This window comes from Halichoerus grypus, chromosome 6 (genome assembly GCF_964656455.1).
Source record: "Halichoerus grypus chromosome 6, mHalGry1.hap1.1, whole genome shotgun sequence".
Classification (NCBI taxonomy): Eukaryota; Metazoa; Chordata; class Mammalia; order Carnivora; family Phocidae; genus Halichoerus; species Halichoerus grypus.
Genome location: NC_135717.1, coordinates 26,324,721 through 26,339,148, shown reverse-complemented (window position 1 = coordinate 26,339,148; position 14,428 = coordinate 26,324,721). Strand labels below are relative to the sequence as shown.

General features: G+C 50.2%; 1 protein-coding gene across 2 annotated transcripts in view; it reads right to left on the bottom strand.

Moving 5' to 3' along the window:
- Positions 1-4,025, bottom strand: part of SYT17 (synaptotagmin 17) — a 74,895-nt gene extending 70,870 nt beyond the window's left edge. Inside the window, exons 1-2 of one of the 2 annotated variants that reach the window (XM_036098959.2) lie at positions 3,725-4,025; positions 28-45 (exon numbers count right to left, since the gene is read on the bottom strand). In XM_036098959.2, the coding sequence (XP_035954852.1) occupies positions 28-45; positions 3,725-3,739 (33 nt within the window). In that variant the 5' untranslated portion in view covers positions 3,740-4,025. Of the gene's footprint in view, positions 1-27; positions 51-209; positions 483-3,724 lie in introns of those variants that run through there. The other variant, XM_036098958.2, reaches the window with a different exon arrangement.
- Positions 4,026-14,428: the final 10,403 nt, after the last annotated feature.

Genomic DNA, 14,428 nt, shown 5'->3' with positions numbered 1-14,428 from the left:
ACCAAAGGAATCATCGAATTAACCCACCTCGTTTAAAGGTTCCAACTGCCCTTTTAGAGATCCACGAAGAAGCCAAGGGGCGTCGGGGGTGAGAGGGTTACAAAAAGAGAGACAAGACCAGTTTAGCAATATTCCAGCAACTCAGAAAAGAAAAAAGAAAAAGAAAGAAAGAAAGAAAAAAAAAAAAAGCCCTGCATCTTTCCACTTACCATCCTGGGAAGGGAGCTGACTCCCTAACAAGGTGCTATCAGCGGGGCTGCTGGGAGCCTCCTGGCTAACCAACACCGAATAAATGGGAAACTTTAGCATTTCGATTTGATTTGCACCGTATGCTGTTATGAATCAGACCGGGTGGATAGATAGTCATTCTATCCAATGCAGCCACACTTCAGAAGAGCAAACCTTCCTATACAGAAATAGCCATGAAGCCAACCCAAAAGGACATGATTAGCTAACACGCAGGCAGACGCACAGGGGATGTGACTTGGCTTTCCCCCCACCCTCCCAGGGGCCCTACCTTATAATTCTGCTCCAATGGTGATGGTGGGGAGTTTCATATGACCACCCACAAACACAGGGAGCAGAGAAGGAAGCCATAATCTGGGCCTGGGAGGGGGTGGGGGGTGGGGCTACCTCCCTTTTCAGCCCCACCTCCCATCAGGACTTCTCACCCGTTCCCAAGGCACAGACTCCCTCCCCCTCTGCCAGGGAAGAGTCGCAGTGGCTTAGGAATGCATGGGCCAAGGAAACCAGGTAGATTAGGAGTCCCGCATCCTAGCCTGGGATAAATCCCGGGGATGAACTCAAACTCAGAATTTGGAATCAAGACGAAGAAAGTTATCCTCTTTTTCAATTCTCTCGCTCTCAAGGAGGAGGAGGTCTCAGTTTGGTACCATTGCATGTTAACATGTTTCTAACACTTGTACAACTCCCGCCGCCCCCGCCCCCATCCCCTCTTCCTTTTTAAACAGAGAGCAGACCTCAGCTCAGAGCCTTGGACATAACTAATTGTGTGGCATTACTATCATTGTGTTTATTTTTCCAGTTGCCTTCTGTTTATATCAAGTGATCCTCGTTTTCTATTATGGTAGTGACATAAAGTTTCCTTTTCATATGATTTTAAGTTAAAAAAAGAAAGTGAGTCTGTTTATAGGAAAAAGTATTAAGTAAATATCGTACAAGTGGTACACAGCTCATGAAAAATTCAAAATCCTTGAAGTGATAAGGGAATGGCTGCAGCTTGGGAAAGAAAGTCTCGGGCACTAATCACAGACTCTTCCAAAAGCAAAACTCGAACCACACACAGAGCAAGACCTGAAGATGCTTGGGGGTCACGCAGAGCTGAGCGGGTAAGTGTTAGTGCTGGCTTCACCACCAGCCAATCATGTGACTTGGGTAAGTCAGGGGGCCACTCTGAACTTCAGTTACCTCTTTTCTTTAGTGGAAGGGCTAAACTAGGACTCTGACTATAAAAATGCTTGTGTGTGCTGCCCAGCTGCAAAATATCTGCACTCTTTCTGTGGCTTTATGAGAACAAGGTGGTTTGCCAAGACCAGTTGGAACCTATTAGGCATCAGAGACTGTCCTGGCGGCTGCAACAGTGAAAAAGCAGCAAAAAGCTATGCCCCCGTGCATGTACATGAGGAAGTGTTTGAAAATGCTTACAATAAAGTGCAAGGATAAAGGGCTGCTTTTTCCTTGGACAACAGTCCATGCCCATTCTTTCCATAGAGGGAAAGCATTTCCTAGGTGTGTGGTGATCAAAAGACACTGTTTATAAAACCACATGAGTAGAGACAAAGGCCACCGTAGGGCCCAATCCTTTCTCAAACCCCAGGTACAAGATGAATGTCCGGGAGCAAAGAGAAACCAAGGAAGAGAAAGAGGGGAAGGAAGATGTTTTTATGTTCCCAGCATGCTAAGTCTTTCTTCACATGGAGTCCACTGGGTTCATGTATTTGACCGGAGACAGGATCACCGGTTCAAGCCAGAAAGAAATAGGAAGAAGGAGAATCCAGATATTCTAGAACAGGTGTTGGCAAGCTATGACTTGCAATGCTAAATCCAGCCCACAACCTGCTTTTGTATGGTCCTCCACTCAAGGATGGTTTGTACATTTTTAAATGGTTGGGAAAACACCAAAAGAAAATGAATACTTCTTGACTAGCACACAGTATATGAAATTGAAATTTCAGTGTCCACAAATAGTTTTATTGGAACACAGCCACGCCCATGCATTTACTATGGTCTATAGTCGTTCGATGCCATAGTCAGAGTTGAATATTTATGACACAGACCATGTAGCGCTCCAAGAAAAAAAATGTACTATCTGGACATTTATAGAAAAAGTTTCATACCTTGTTCTAGAAGGAAAGTCAGTTTCACCAAGCCAGTCTCATTTTAGCTGCTTAACAAATCCCCCACTGATCCCCACCATCTCCCTTTTCGATCCCACCACGACCCCTAAGCAGCTGTGTGACCTTGGGCAAGTCACTAATCTCTGTCCTGAAGGTGGTTATTAAAACCCACAGAAGCATGTTCTAATATTGTGTATTTCTCACTGGATTGTGCATTCTGAGGGGCAGAGACTACGCTGTTTTCACAACTATATCCCCAGCGCTCACATAGGTGGTCACTCAAGTGTTTGTTGAGTGAGCCCCACAACATTCAGCCTGCAGTAAGTGTACAGAAAATATGACCTTCACTGAACTTGAAAAGAGGATCTAGAGATTCCATAGAAGCCAGTGGTGCAAATCTAAGCCACCAGAGGGATGGGGAGACCAAGACGGGTGACAGAGCACAGAGTTCCTGCCAGGCTGAAAAGTGTGAGGACAAGATGTGAGCCAGTGGGGAACTAGAAAACCAGCAGCCCCCTCGGCTGTAGCTGAGGGTGAGAGAAGCGAGCCCAGATGCACCCTAGATGTGGGAACCTGTAGGCTTTTCTGCCGGGCAGAGAGGAGCCAACCCCAGAAAGCAAGCAGCTCAACGGGTCTGACTGCAGGTCTGACTGCATGACCTTGGCGCTGACCTGTCGCCACTTCCCCGCCTTGTACTGAAGGGAAAGGTCTCGTAGTCAAGCAGCCTCCCCCCAAAAAGGATGCCTGGAAATTATTTCAGTCCAAGGATTCTTGTGAGAGTTTCCTCAAGGTGATGGGGGTCTACAACTCCCAGACCCCAATGCAATGGCCGAAAATGATCGGTTGCTCCCGCCCCCACCAACAGCGCGCCTGTAGTATGTCCCCCACCCCTCAGCACCCAGTGCCCGGGAGAGACGACGTCCTTGTCCCTCCTGGCCGGAACAGCTGCCTCAGGCTCGCTCCGCCGGCCAATTAGCCAGAGCCGTCGCCACGGCAACGGCAGCTGGCGAGCCGGGCGGCTGGCGCGTCCCGGGCCGCCCTCCCCGCGGCCCCTCCCCTGGGGTGGGGTGCAAGGGGAGGGGATGGGGGCAGAAAAGTCCGCCCCACCCCCACTCCCTCCCCAGGAGGCCAGGGCGCGCGGGCAGAGTCCACAGGGGCCCTTCATCCCCGGGTGTGGGGGTCCCCAGCCCCCTATCCTGGGTCGCACCCGTGCCGCTGCACAGGCTGCGTGCCCTCGGGCACCCTTTCTCTCGAAGCAAGTTTGTGGGAGCCCAGCCGTGTGCCCTCCCTTCCGCGCGCTCACGGCCGGAGGGGGCGCGGCACCCCCCACCCGCACCGCGGACCTTGCCCCCCAGCCTCAGCCCTACCTGGATGTACGCCATTTTCGCCCTCGCGCACTCACTCCGGCCCGGGCATGGCGCCGCCACGGCCACTTTGCCCTCGCCAACAGGGGAGGGGGGGGAAAGGAAGAAAAAGGCAGCCGGGTGGCCCCAGACGTGACTGGCGTGGCTGATGAGCGGCGCCCGCCCCTCCGCCGGCCGCCCCGTCCTTGCCTTTCCCTGCGTTCCGGCTCCCGGAGTCGGGGCCGCCTCCCAGGTTGGGAGCTGGGGCGCCCAGAGCCCCCGCCTCGGCCACTCTCGCTGTCCTGCGCTCCCCCCGAGGCGCTGCCCTGGCTGGAAGGAGGCCGGGGCGCCTGGGGAGGGAGCCCGGGGCGGCCGCGGGGACTGCAGCGACCCCGGCGCAGGCGGGGCTGGAGACGCCGGGGCCCGGGCGCGCCAGAGGCGGGGGAGGGGATGGGGAAAGGGGTGGGAGGGGGCGGTGCGCGGGTCAGCCCATCCGGTCGGCACCGGGGCTGGCACCTACCGAGAGCAGAGCCCCCGGGACGGTCTTGAAACCGAGGGGGTACAGTCCTGCCCGCCGTGGAGTCTGGGGCGGGGAGGGTCTTCCCCATCCAGCCCTCTCCCAGTCCGGGTTGGAAAAACTTTATTCCCGCCCCACCCGTCGCGCCTAGAACTGTTGCGGCGAGGAACGCAGAGGCCAAATGAATGGGAGCTTTAAGTTCAGGTGGGGGCCTAGGGCGCCGGGAGGCGGGAACGTGCTGTGGCCGGGGCCGCAGGGGCGCGCGGAGAGAGCGGAGCGCCCCTGCACCCTAACCCTGCCCGAGTTGCGCCCTGGGCTCAACAGGTCTGGAGCGGGGCGGCCCAGCAGCGCCACCCAGCGTCGCGCCCGCGCCGTGCGCGCCTCTGCCCGCTCAAAGCTCCGTGCCCGCGAGCGGGCGCCCCCGGGCGTGCCCACCCTGTCCCGCCCGCCCGCGTGGCTGGGGCGCCCTGGGCCTGGAGTCCTCCCCCCAAACCGGTCTCCCACCCCCGAGGCCACAGAACTGGGGCCCACTCTGCTGAGGGATTCGAAGTGGAACATTGCCCTCCGCTGGTTCTCTTTTTAAAATGCCCGGCAGTCTCCCGTTGTCAGTCACCAGTTTATCAGCCTTTTAACTCCCAGCGCCTCCGTCTGTCTTTTTCATCACTAAAAATGGCATAAAATCTCTGTCCTGCCTCTTCTCCAGGGCTGTTTTGTGGGGATACGTGAAGAAATGAACGTGGAAGTAATAAACACAAGACGTAATGGGCGTCCGTGTACATCTTTTGCGTGAAAATCGAACAGGTGCACATATTTTTTTGTACGTCCGTCAGATTTCATTCGTGGCACGTGGCGTACAATACGTGCTGAGCCCTTATCCGGTAGGCACTGTGCTCGACACTTCGCAAGCATGATTTCATTTCCTTGTCCTCTGCCTTCCTCACTCTATGTCGAACACAGCGCCTGACCAGAGTAGGCACTCAATAAATGTTTCCGTTGTTGCTGTTGACTCCTAACTATTTGGGGGAGGCGCTGCAGTCGTCCCCAATTCACAGATGAGACGGAGATGCAGTGAGGTAGACTCCCCACCCCCACCCCCACTGGCGTTTGAATCCACACAGGGTGCCCCCCTAACCACTTAACAGTATTCATCCATCCTGTTTCTTCAGCACTGATGGAAAGGGTGCTTGGCGGGGAGAGGGCTTCACCGAGAAGGGGTGCCTACTGGGATGGGCGCTTTTGGGGGGAACTTGAGAGAGGTGGAAGAGTTTGCCAGGTGTTCCCAGGAAGAAGAGCTAACCATTTTGAGACTGTTTGCCAGGCTCTGCCTTAAGCCTTTTACACAAATTCAACTTTCAATTCCCTGGTAACCACGAGGTGGGCACTATTACTATCCCAGTCTCTAGATGAGAAAAGAGGAAGCATAAAGCCGGGAAGTAACTTGCCCAGGGGTGTATATGTCATTGAGGAGCTGGGATTCAAACCTAGACAGCCTACACCGAGTGCTTCCCCTAGCCACCACACCACACTGCCTCGCAGTACTGGGTATTAGGGGAAGAGGGAGGAAATCCTTAGGATTAGTTTGATACCTTAATCCCTAAGGACTTAAAACTGTCTGAGAAAACCAAGCACCCCTCCTCCTGTGAATGAGGTTATTTTATTTACTTATTTTTTTAGATTTTATTTATTTATTTGACAGAGAGAGACACAGCGAGAGCAGGAACACAAGCAGGGGGAGTGGGAGAGGGAGAAGCAGGCTCCCCGCGGAGCAGGGAGCCCGATATGGGGCTCTATCCCAGGACCCTGGGATCATGACCTGAGCCGAAGGCAGACGCTTAACGACTGAGCCACCCAGGCGCCCCAAATGAGGTTATTTTAAATGGGCACAAGAGAACCTACTTCTGGGGTTATCAAATTCATCTCCGTATGTAAAGCACATGGCACACAATAGGTGCTTAATAAATGCTTGTTGAATAGCTAATATGGATGCTGCCAACTCTTGAGTCATTATCATGGTTGAGAGCTGAGCACTTCACATGTGTTCCTTTGTTATCCTCACCAGAGCCCTACAAGGTGGGTACTATCATCGTCCTATTTTCCTGATGAGAAAGCTGAAGCTCTGAGAATCACCCTAGGTAAACAAGTGAAGAGTGACAGGGACAGGACAAAAATGCTAACGTGTTTAACTCTGAAAGCCCAGCTCCTCAGAGCTGCGCCATCCTGCCTCCAAAGAAAGAATGAACGAGAAGTCAGTTCTAAGTCATTTCTCAGATGTCACTCCAAGACTGGCTTTCAGTGTCCCCAGCTCTGCGAGTCTCTCCCTGTTCTTCACAGGGACCTGTGGTCCAGCTGTGAGGTGTAATGTGGACTCAGAGCAAGGCTGTGCCTGTTTGCACAAAGCAGCTGGTACTCACCCAGGTCTCAGGAGAAGCCCCTACTTCAGAATTCTGTGCGGTTCCTGAACTTAGGGAGGAAAAGAGTTACATCTCCATTGTCACTAACCTCTACATGAAATTCAGTATCTTCTTTCACTATGGATGCAGGCAACAAACCACAACGGTATTAGCATTTACCTGGGTTTGTCACCAATAGAAAGAGAAATAGAGTAGAATAGAAATAGAAGTCAATCGAAATCAGGTACATTCACACCACATTACAGTTGAGGCAAATAACTTGAAATTTTATTTATACTCTTTACTTCTTGAAAAATCACAACTACTAGATCTATTTAATGCATTAATGAAGAAGCCCTTACATCACCATATTTAAATTGGTTTTAATATTTTGATAAGTGTATCGCAATAGAATTATCATTTCATTATAATCCTATGTATTCTACTCTATGATTTAAAGACATTATTCTGAGATGGGGTCTATAGGCTTCAGCAGATGGTGGGGGGGTCCATGGCACAGAAAGGGTTAGGAACCCCTGCAAGTAACGTGTGCATTAGCTCGGGGGTAAGAGTGGGAACTGCCAGTAATTCTCTGGCTGGAGTGAGGGGAGGATGGCGCCAGGTGAGGTTCAACATGTAGGAGAGACCAGATGCCCTGCAGCCTGGTAAGTTACTCCATAGAAGAGCAGGAAGGGTCAGGCCCAGAAGGATTTTGGCAGGGGTGTGTGTGTGTCTGTCTATCTGTCTGTCTGTGACAGGGAGACAAGCCTGGAGGGAGGGAGGAGGTTGCAGCAATCCAGGTATGAGGTGATTTGAGCCTGAACTGTGGTCATAGCAGCGAATCAGTGACTATAACTGAATGAGCAATGATAAGGTGGTGGAAGGCAGGGGAGGCTGGAGGAAGGCAGGTTTGCTGGGGGTAAGAGTTGGGGTTTTATATTTGGATATGTTGACTCTCAGATACGTATTATGCAGGGTTCCTGGAAGAAACTCCACTCCATCCAGCTTGAGCGAGAAAAGAACTGACTGGGAAGTCCAGGGGCCAATCCTACAGTCAGGCCCGGATTTAGAGATGCAAAAGAAGTCAGTCACAATGCCTCGCTCTCTCCATATCTCACCTCTTCACGGCTTTTCTCTGAACATTTGGAATTTTTTTCTCCTGGAGTAGGTTTAGCTGCACGTGGCAGAAACATGGCCAGTGGTGGACTTGAGTTTCTGGTTTATTAGTTTATTTTCCAAAAGTAAGAGAGACTTTTTATGAAATTTTAAGGAAAAAAACTCGAATTGGTCCTGCTTGGGTTAAGTGCCTACCTCTGGACCAAGCACTGTGTCCAGAGGAGCTAGCACCCTGCTTGAGTCCACCCAGACCAGGTGAGCAGATCACATGAGCCACCAACCCACGAAGACCACGCAGAGAGGGGAAGCATGGGGTTCTCTAGGAAAGACATTCTGGGAGACAAAACAACATGCCCACAATGGGGTGGCTATGGAACATGGGGTGGGGGGGTGGAGATGTCCAATGGGCAGATGAGTTGGTTCCGGAGTGCAGACCCCTCTGAGGCAGAATGGTGCTCAGAGTTGATCAGGAGATAAGGCTTCAGTCATCTCCTGGGGGCAATTACAGGCTCACCTCAGTCCACAGCTTTTAAAAGGAACCTGGCCCCTCAACTTCTCCCCTCCAACCCCAGAGGGCAGACACATAATAATGGTTTTCTCTTCAGGATCCTTAAGAGGGTAGTTAGGAGTGGCAGGGCAAACCACAGACCTCAGGATATCTATTATAATTCAAAAGTGCCAGAACAGCAAAAAGCAATCACGGGCAACCATATGGGCAACACGCATTCTGGTTAGGTGACTTTCTATTTCTGCCAAACAGGCTGACGGCACTTGTCTCCTAAGTCAGTTTTAATTATATAGCTTCCCAAACATGCCATTCAGATCCTGTTTTAGCTGTGCCCATAACCCTGGGCAGTGTTTCTGAACTCTGGGGAAGTGGGAAGGCTCTGGGCTAATTAAATAGCTGGTCTGGCAAGAAGCAGAGCAGACACCTGTTAAGTATGATCCCCAGGGCGGACAAGACCAAGTAACCCCACATATGACCCCGACCCCCTTCTTTATCTTCACCAACGGCAATGTGGCTTGAGGATAGCAAGAGATCTAGATTCCAGTCCAGCCTGGCCTACCTAAATAGCTGTGTGGCCTCAGGCAGGCTGCTTCGTCCCCAGGAGCCTCAGTTTTCCTCACCAGCAGAGTGGTGTATAATACTTCCCTCTGAGGGCTGGTGTGAAGTCCAGCACATGAGAAAATGTGAAACACTCGTGTATGTTCACAATTAGTGGTTCTCTGTTTCTTTCTCCCATAACATTGAATCTGAGGCCATGGTGCCTCTTCTCCCAGGAGATGGCTGATGCAGGTGGTCCAACGTGTGACCTTGACTTTGGCATGCTAGGACATCATCTCTGTGATGTTCACACACTTCCTTCCTAGGAAGCTCATCACCACGGGGGCCAATCCATTGGCTGGAATGAGTCAGGGTGGGAGATGGCACTAGGGCAGGGGTGCCCCTGATGGTGCCCATAATCCCTGAGGACGTGTGGCTCACCGGTGACACTTCACCTCCAGCTGATCTCTGCATCGCACCAGGCGCGCCATCTTGCCTCCTGTCTGCTGGCGTCACTTCTAAGGATCTTGCTGTGATGGAGTCCCCGGGTCTAGCTTCTGAAGCCCCCACGCCATCTTACCTCCAGCCGCCACACTGGTTCAAGAATTTCCACCACATATGCCCCCGTCTGAGGCCGGGAGCGGCAGTCAGCCAAAGCCTCTCCACCCCATGATTCAGAGAAGGGTAGCTAATTATTTAGTCTTCAAGAAGGAAAATCTGAGGGTGATTTAATAATGGGCTGCAAACATCTGAGGAGCTATTGGCAGGGCGCTGGTGACCACCTGTTCCTCTCTCTGCCACAGCTAGGAGAAACAGAGATGGAATTTAGCTGCACAAATAGAACCGAGAGCTAGGGTAGGCACCCGTGTGATAGCACATAAAATCTACTTTTCTAGGACTTATGACAAGGAAAGAGCTTTGGGCCTGATGTGTCATTTCCCCCCAGAGGCCAGGAGCAGGGTCTGATGCTCTGCACAACTTCGAGGGAAGGACTTTGTCTTCCTCGTCCCTGCACCCTGGCACCAGGCACACTGTAAGCCAGTGGTTCTCAAAGCGTGGTCCCTGGACCAGCAGTGTCAGCGTCTCTGGGACCTTGCTAGAAATGTGGAATCTCAGTCCTCACCCTGCACCTACTGGATCAGAAACTTCTGGGGGATGGGGGAGGGGACCGCAAGCTGTGTTTCAACAAACACTCCAGGTGATTCTGACGCTGGCTGCAGGGTGAGAACCACTGAGGTTCCAACTGTACTGTGCATGCCATTGGCCTGGGGATCTTGTTAAATGCAGTCTCTGATTCACTAGGTCTGGGCTGGGTCCTGGGATTGTGCATTGCTAACAAGAGTTAAGGGTGATCCGCAGACCACAGTTGGAGGATCGAGGATCTAGAAGAAATGTCAGCTCATGTCATTCCTCTGCTCGGAACCCTCCAGTGACTCATCTCACGTAAGGGGAAAGTCAAAAAGGTGCCACATAACTTGGCCCCCCATTACCTCCCCTGCTGTCCCCATCTCTACTCCCCTACCCCTTGCACATTCCACTCCACACCAGCCTCCTCACTGTTTCTTGAACACTCCAGACAAGCTCCTGGCCCAGGGCTTCTGCGCTTGTTTTTTCTGCCTGTTACACTCCTCCCTCTGAGTTCCCCCATGGCTCAGTCTGTCGCCTGTATGACAGGCAGCATACAAGACGGTCCATAATGATTCTGCCTCCTGGTATGGACCCCCTCACATAATCTCCTCCCATTAAGTATGGGCAGAACTTATCACAGGTGATGAGACGTCACTTCTGTGATTAGGTTAGATAAGGCAGTAATTTCTACCTTGGTAGCCAACTCTTTCTGTATGACCCAAGCTCCCATGTTGGAGAGACCCATATGGCAAGGAGATGAGGGTGCCCTGCTAGAAATTGAGACCCCAGCCCAATAGCCCTAGAGGAGCTAAAATTCTGACAACAACCATGTGAGCTCGGAAGTGTATCCTTCCCTGGTTGAACCTTCGTGTGAGACCCCCACCCAGCTGACCCCTTGATTAAAGACTTGAGAGAGACCCTGAAACAGAGGATCCAGCTAAGCCGTGCCCAGACTCCTGACCCATAGAAACTGTAAGATAATAAATATGTAAGATAATAAATATGTAAGATAATAAATAATTATTTTAAGCAGCTAAGTCTGTGGCAATTCATTAGTGCTTTAGATAATACAACCTCCTTTAGGTTTTGCTCAAATGTCACCTTTTCTATCTGATCTTCACCAACTTTCCTCTACAAAATAGCAACCTCTCCCCTCTCCCAAGAACTCCCTGTTCACCGTCCCTGCTAAATTTTCTCCATAAAACATATCACCATGTTACATATCTTATATTTTTCCTCTTTTTAAATGGTCTGTCTTCCCAACTAGAAACAAGCTCTATGAACTCAGGCTTTTTTGTAGTTTTTTGGTCTGTTTCTCCCACACCTCTATCCCTAATACCTAGAGCAGTGCCTTGCATATGGAAGGTGTTCAACAGTATTGTTGAATGAATGAATGGATTTTGCCAACAGTCTCCTTCCATGTAGAGGACAAGGGGCACTCATGGGCGCCAACTTTACATTTTCTCAGCATCGCCACCCCAGTGAGAAAAGAGATTTTTCCAGACATCCATACATCTGTCAATCCAGGGAGAAACTAATGGGCCCCACCTGGGTCTTATCCCACCTTGTTAAGAGAGACATGGGGAAATCTCCTGTATAGGGACCGAGACCTTCTGATAGTCCCTATAACAATTTTGCCTTCTTTGGGGTAGCAGATGAGTTTGAACACGTTATCCATTATTCAAGGCAAGGTTCATGAAGGCCTATGTACTCTTCCAAGAAAGAGCCTGTTTCTCAGTGGTGAAGAAGAATTCAACATCATCTAAAGGGCCATTGCTCTGCATGGAAACTTATATGTGATCCTCCACAACAGCATTTTTCATAATTGCCCCAAAGTGGAAACAACGCGAATGCCCATCAACGGGTGAACGCATGAACAAAGTGTGGTAGAGCCATACAATGTAATACTTTACAGCAATAAAGAGAAATGAACGATCGGTACATGCCACTATGTGGGTAACCTCGAAAACATTTGTCTTAAGTGAAATAAACCAATAAGCAAGACCATTGATATGATGTGACTCCATTCATAGATGTCCAGAAAGGGCAAATCTATAGAGACAGAAAGGAAAGTCATGGTTGCCTGGGGCTGGGGGTGGGAGTGGGAATGTGCAATGGATGCAGATAGGCACAAGAGAGTTTTGGGGAGTGACAGGAATGTTCTAGAAGTGCTTTGTGGTGACAGTGGCATGACGCTGTGCATTACTGGAAATCATTGAATTGTACACTCAAAATGGGTGAATTTTACAGTATGTAAATTACATATCAACAAAGCTATTTTTAAAAAGAAAATAAAATGAAATCTCTTGCCTAAAGGTTTTTTTTTGTTGTTGTTATTGTTGTCCTATGTCTAAAGGCTCTCCTCTCAAATTCACTTTGAGAATTATGTTTCCTCACTTTTTAGATATATATTTCTATGAAAGATCAATGATGGGGCGCATGGGTAGCTCAGTTGGTTAAGCATCTGCCTTCAGCTCAGGTCATGATCTCAGGGTCCTGGGATCGAGCCCCGCATCGGGCTTCCTGCTCAGCGGGAAGTCTGCTTCTCCCTCTCCCTCCTGGCTTGTGCGCGCTCTCTCTCCCTCAAATAAATAAATAAATAAAATCTTAAAAAAAAAAAAAGATCAATGAAAATACCCATTGGTGTCCCAGTTAATACAAATGAAGGGTTATAAATAGCCTTATTTCTGCCCTGAGTAAGACACAAAAGGGTTCATAACATTCTGACATTTTAAAGTGGTCTTCTGGGGGGTGCCTGGGTGGCTCAGTTGGTTAAGTGTCTGCCTTCGGTTCAGGTCATGATCCCAGAGTCCTGGGATCTAGTCCTGCATCAGGCTCCTTGAGCAGCGGGGAGCCTGCTTCCCCCTCTCCTCCCTGCTTGTGCTCTCTCTCACAATCTCTGTATCTCTCTCTCAAATAAATAAATAAAATCTAAAAAAAATAAAGTAAAATAAGGTGGTTTTCTGGTCATGTTTGCAGACCCTTGGTTGTCTGACCCCATCACTGAGTAAACCGCACCAGCCCCAGGGATCTGTGCGCACCAGAGCAAGGGATAAATCTCACATTCATGTGGCGAGTAGGAATAGTATGAGTAAAATCTAACATGGTGGGGCACCTGGGTGGCTCAGTCGGTTAAGCGTCTGCCTTCGATTCAGGTCATGATCCTGGGGTCCTGGGATCGAACCCTGCATCAGGCTCCCTGCTCTGCGGGAAGCCTGCTTCTCCCTCTCCCACTCCCCCTGCTTGTGTTCCCTCTCTCACTGTGTCTCTCTCTGTCAAATAAATAAATAAAATCTTAGAACAAAACAAAACTTTAAAAATCTAACATTGTGATGCGGGGAATGGAGGAAGCATGAAATACTCCGATTGGTCTGTTTCCAGATGACCTGTCATTTCCATCTCCATGCAATCAGAGTACGGAGGTAGTTTCAGCTTTGGTGGCTCCTAAATGGCCACCGCAGGTCCATCGGGTCCATCGCAGAGGTGAGGGCGGATGGAGCACTCTGAGTGGCCCAGCCCGGGTCACGTGCCCATGCCTGTGGGGGAAGACAGGACACCACGAGTGGTAGACCCACTGGAAACACATGGAAAAGCAAAAAGCAGTTCCCACAGAGGCAGTAAGAATGGTAGAAAGGCAGAAACACCAGATAGCCATTATATTACCCCCTTGGGTGGAAAAATCCTAACAGGGCATGATGGCCCATGGGGGAGGGCAGCCAGCGTGGACTTCAGAGTATGTAGGTGACAGTCTCACCGGTGTTCATAGGGAAATGCCTTCCTGGTTATATTCACATCCACTCTGATCAGGGGCAGCAAGATTTTCCCTTTTTAAAGACAGTGCCATCCATGTCCACATCCTCTCTCTTCAGTCAAGAGGACTTACAAGTGTTGAGTGATTCTGGGAAAGCACGTGATCCAAAGGGGACGGTCACCAGATGGTCCACATGGACAGGCAGCTCGGCATCTGCTGAGCCCCCTCCGCTCCTTAGCCCTCCGCTTATACGGGACTGGCCGTGCATAATTTTCAGGGCTCAGTGCAAAATGAAAATGTGGGGCCCCTTGTTCAAAATGTTATTAACAATTTCAAGGCGACAATGACAACAGGTCTTCAAACCAAGCTCAGGATCTTTCCGAGCATGGGGTCTGTAGCACTGCCCCGAAAGCCAGCCCTTGGGACATAAATCTCTTTTTCCTTGTCCCGCCTGGAGGACGCCAGTACACCTCTCCTTCTCTGAGTCCCTCCTGCACCCCCTCCTCCTTCACCCCCACCCACACTCCTATCCAGGATTGAAAGCTGAAAAACAAAAAACCACCTTCCCTTGCAAGCTTAAATCCAAATGATCTCTGAGGCTGGAGAGCTCTAGGAGGAGAAAGAGATTTTTATTTTAAGAGTTTTATTAAAAAAGAAAAAAGTTTTATCCTTAAAGCGTGTCTCATGGTGTTTACTCTCATCCTTGCCCAGAAATAGGCCCAGTATCTTTCATGGGCCTTGGGTTGAAAATATCAAGTATTTGATACAACATCCCAATCAC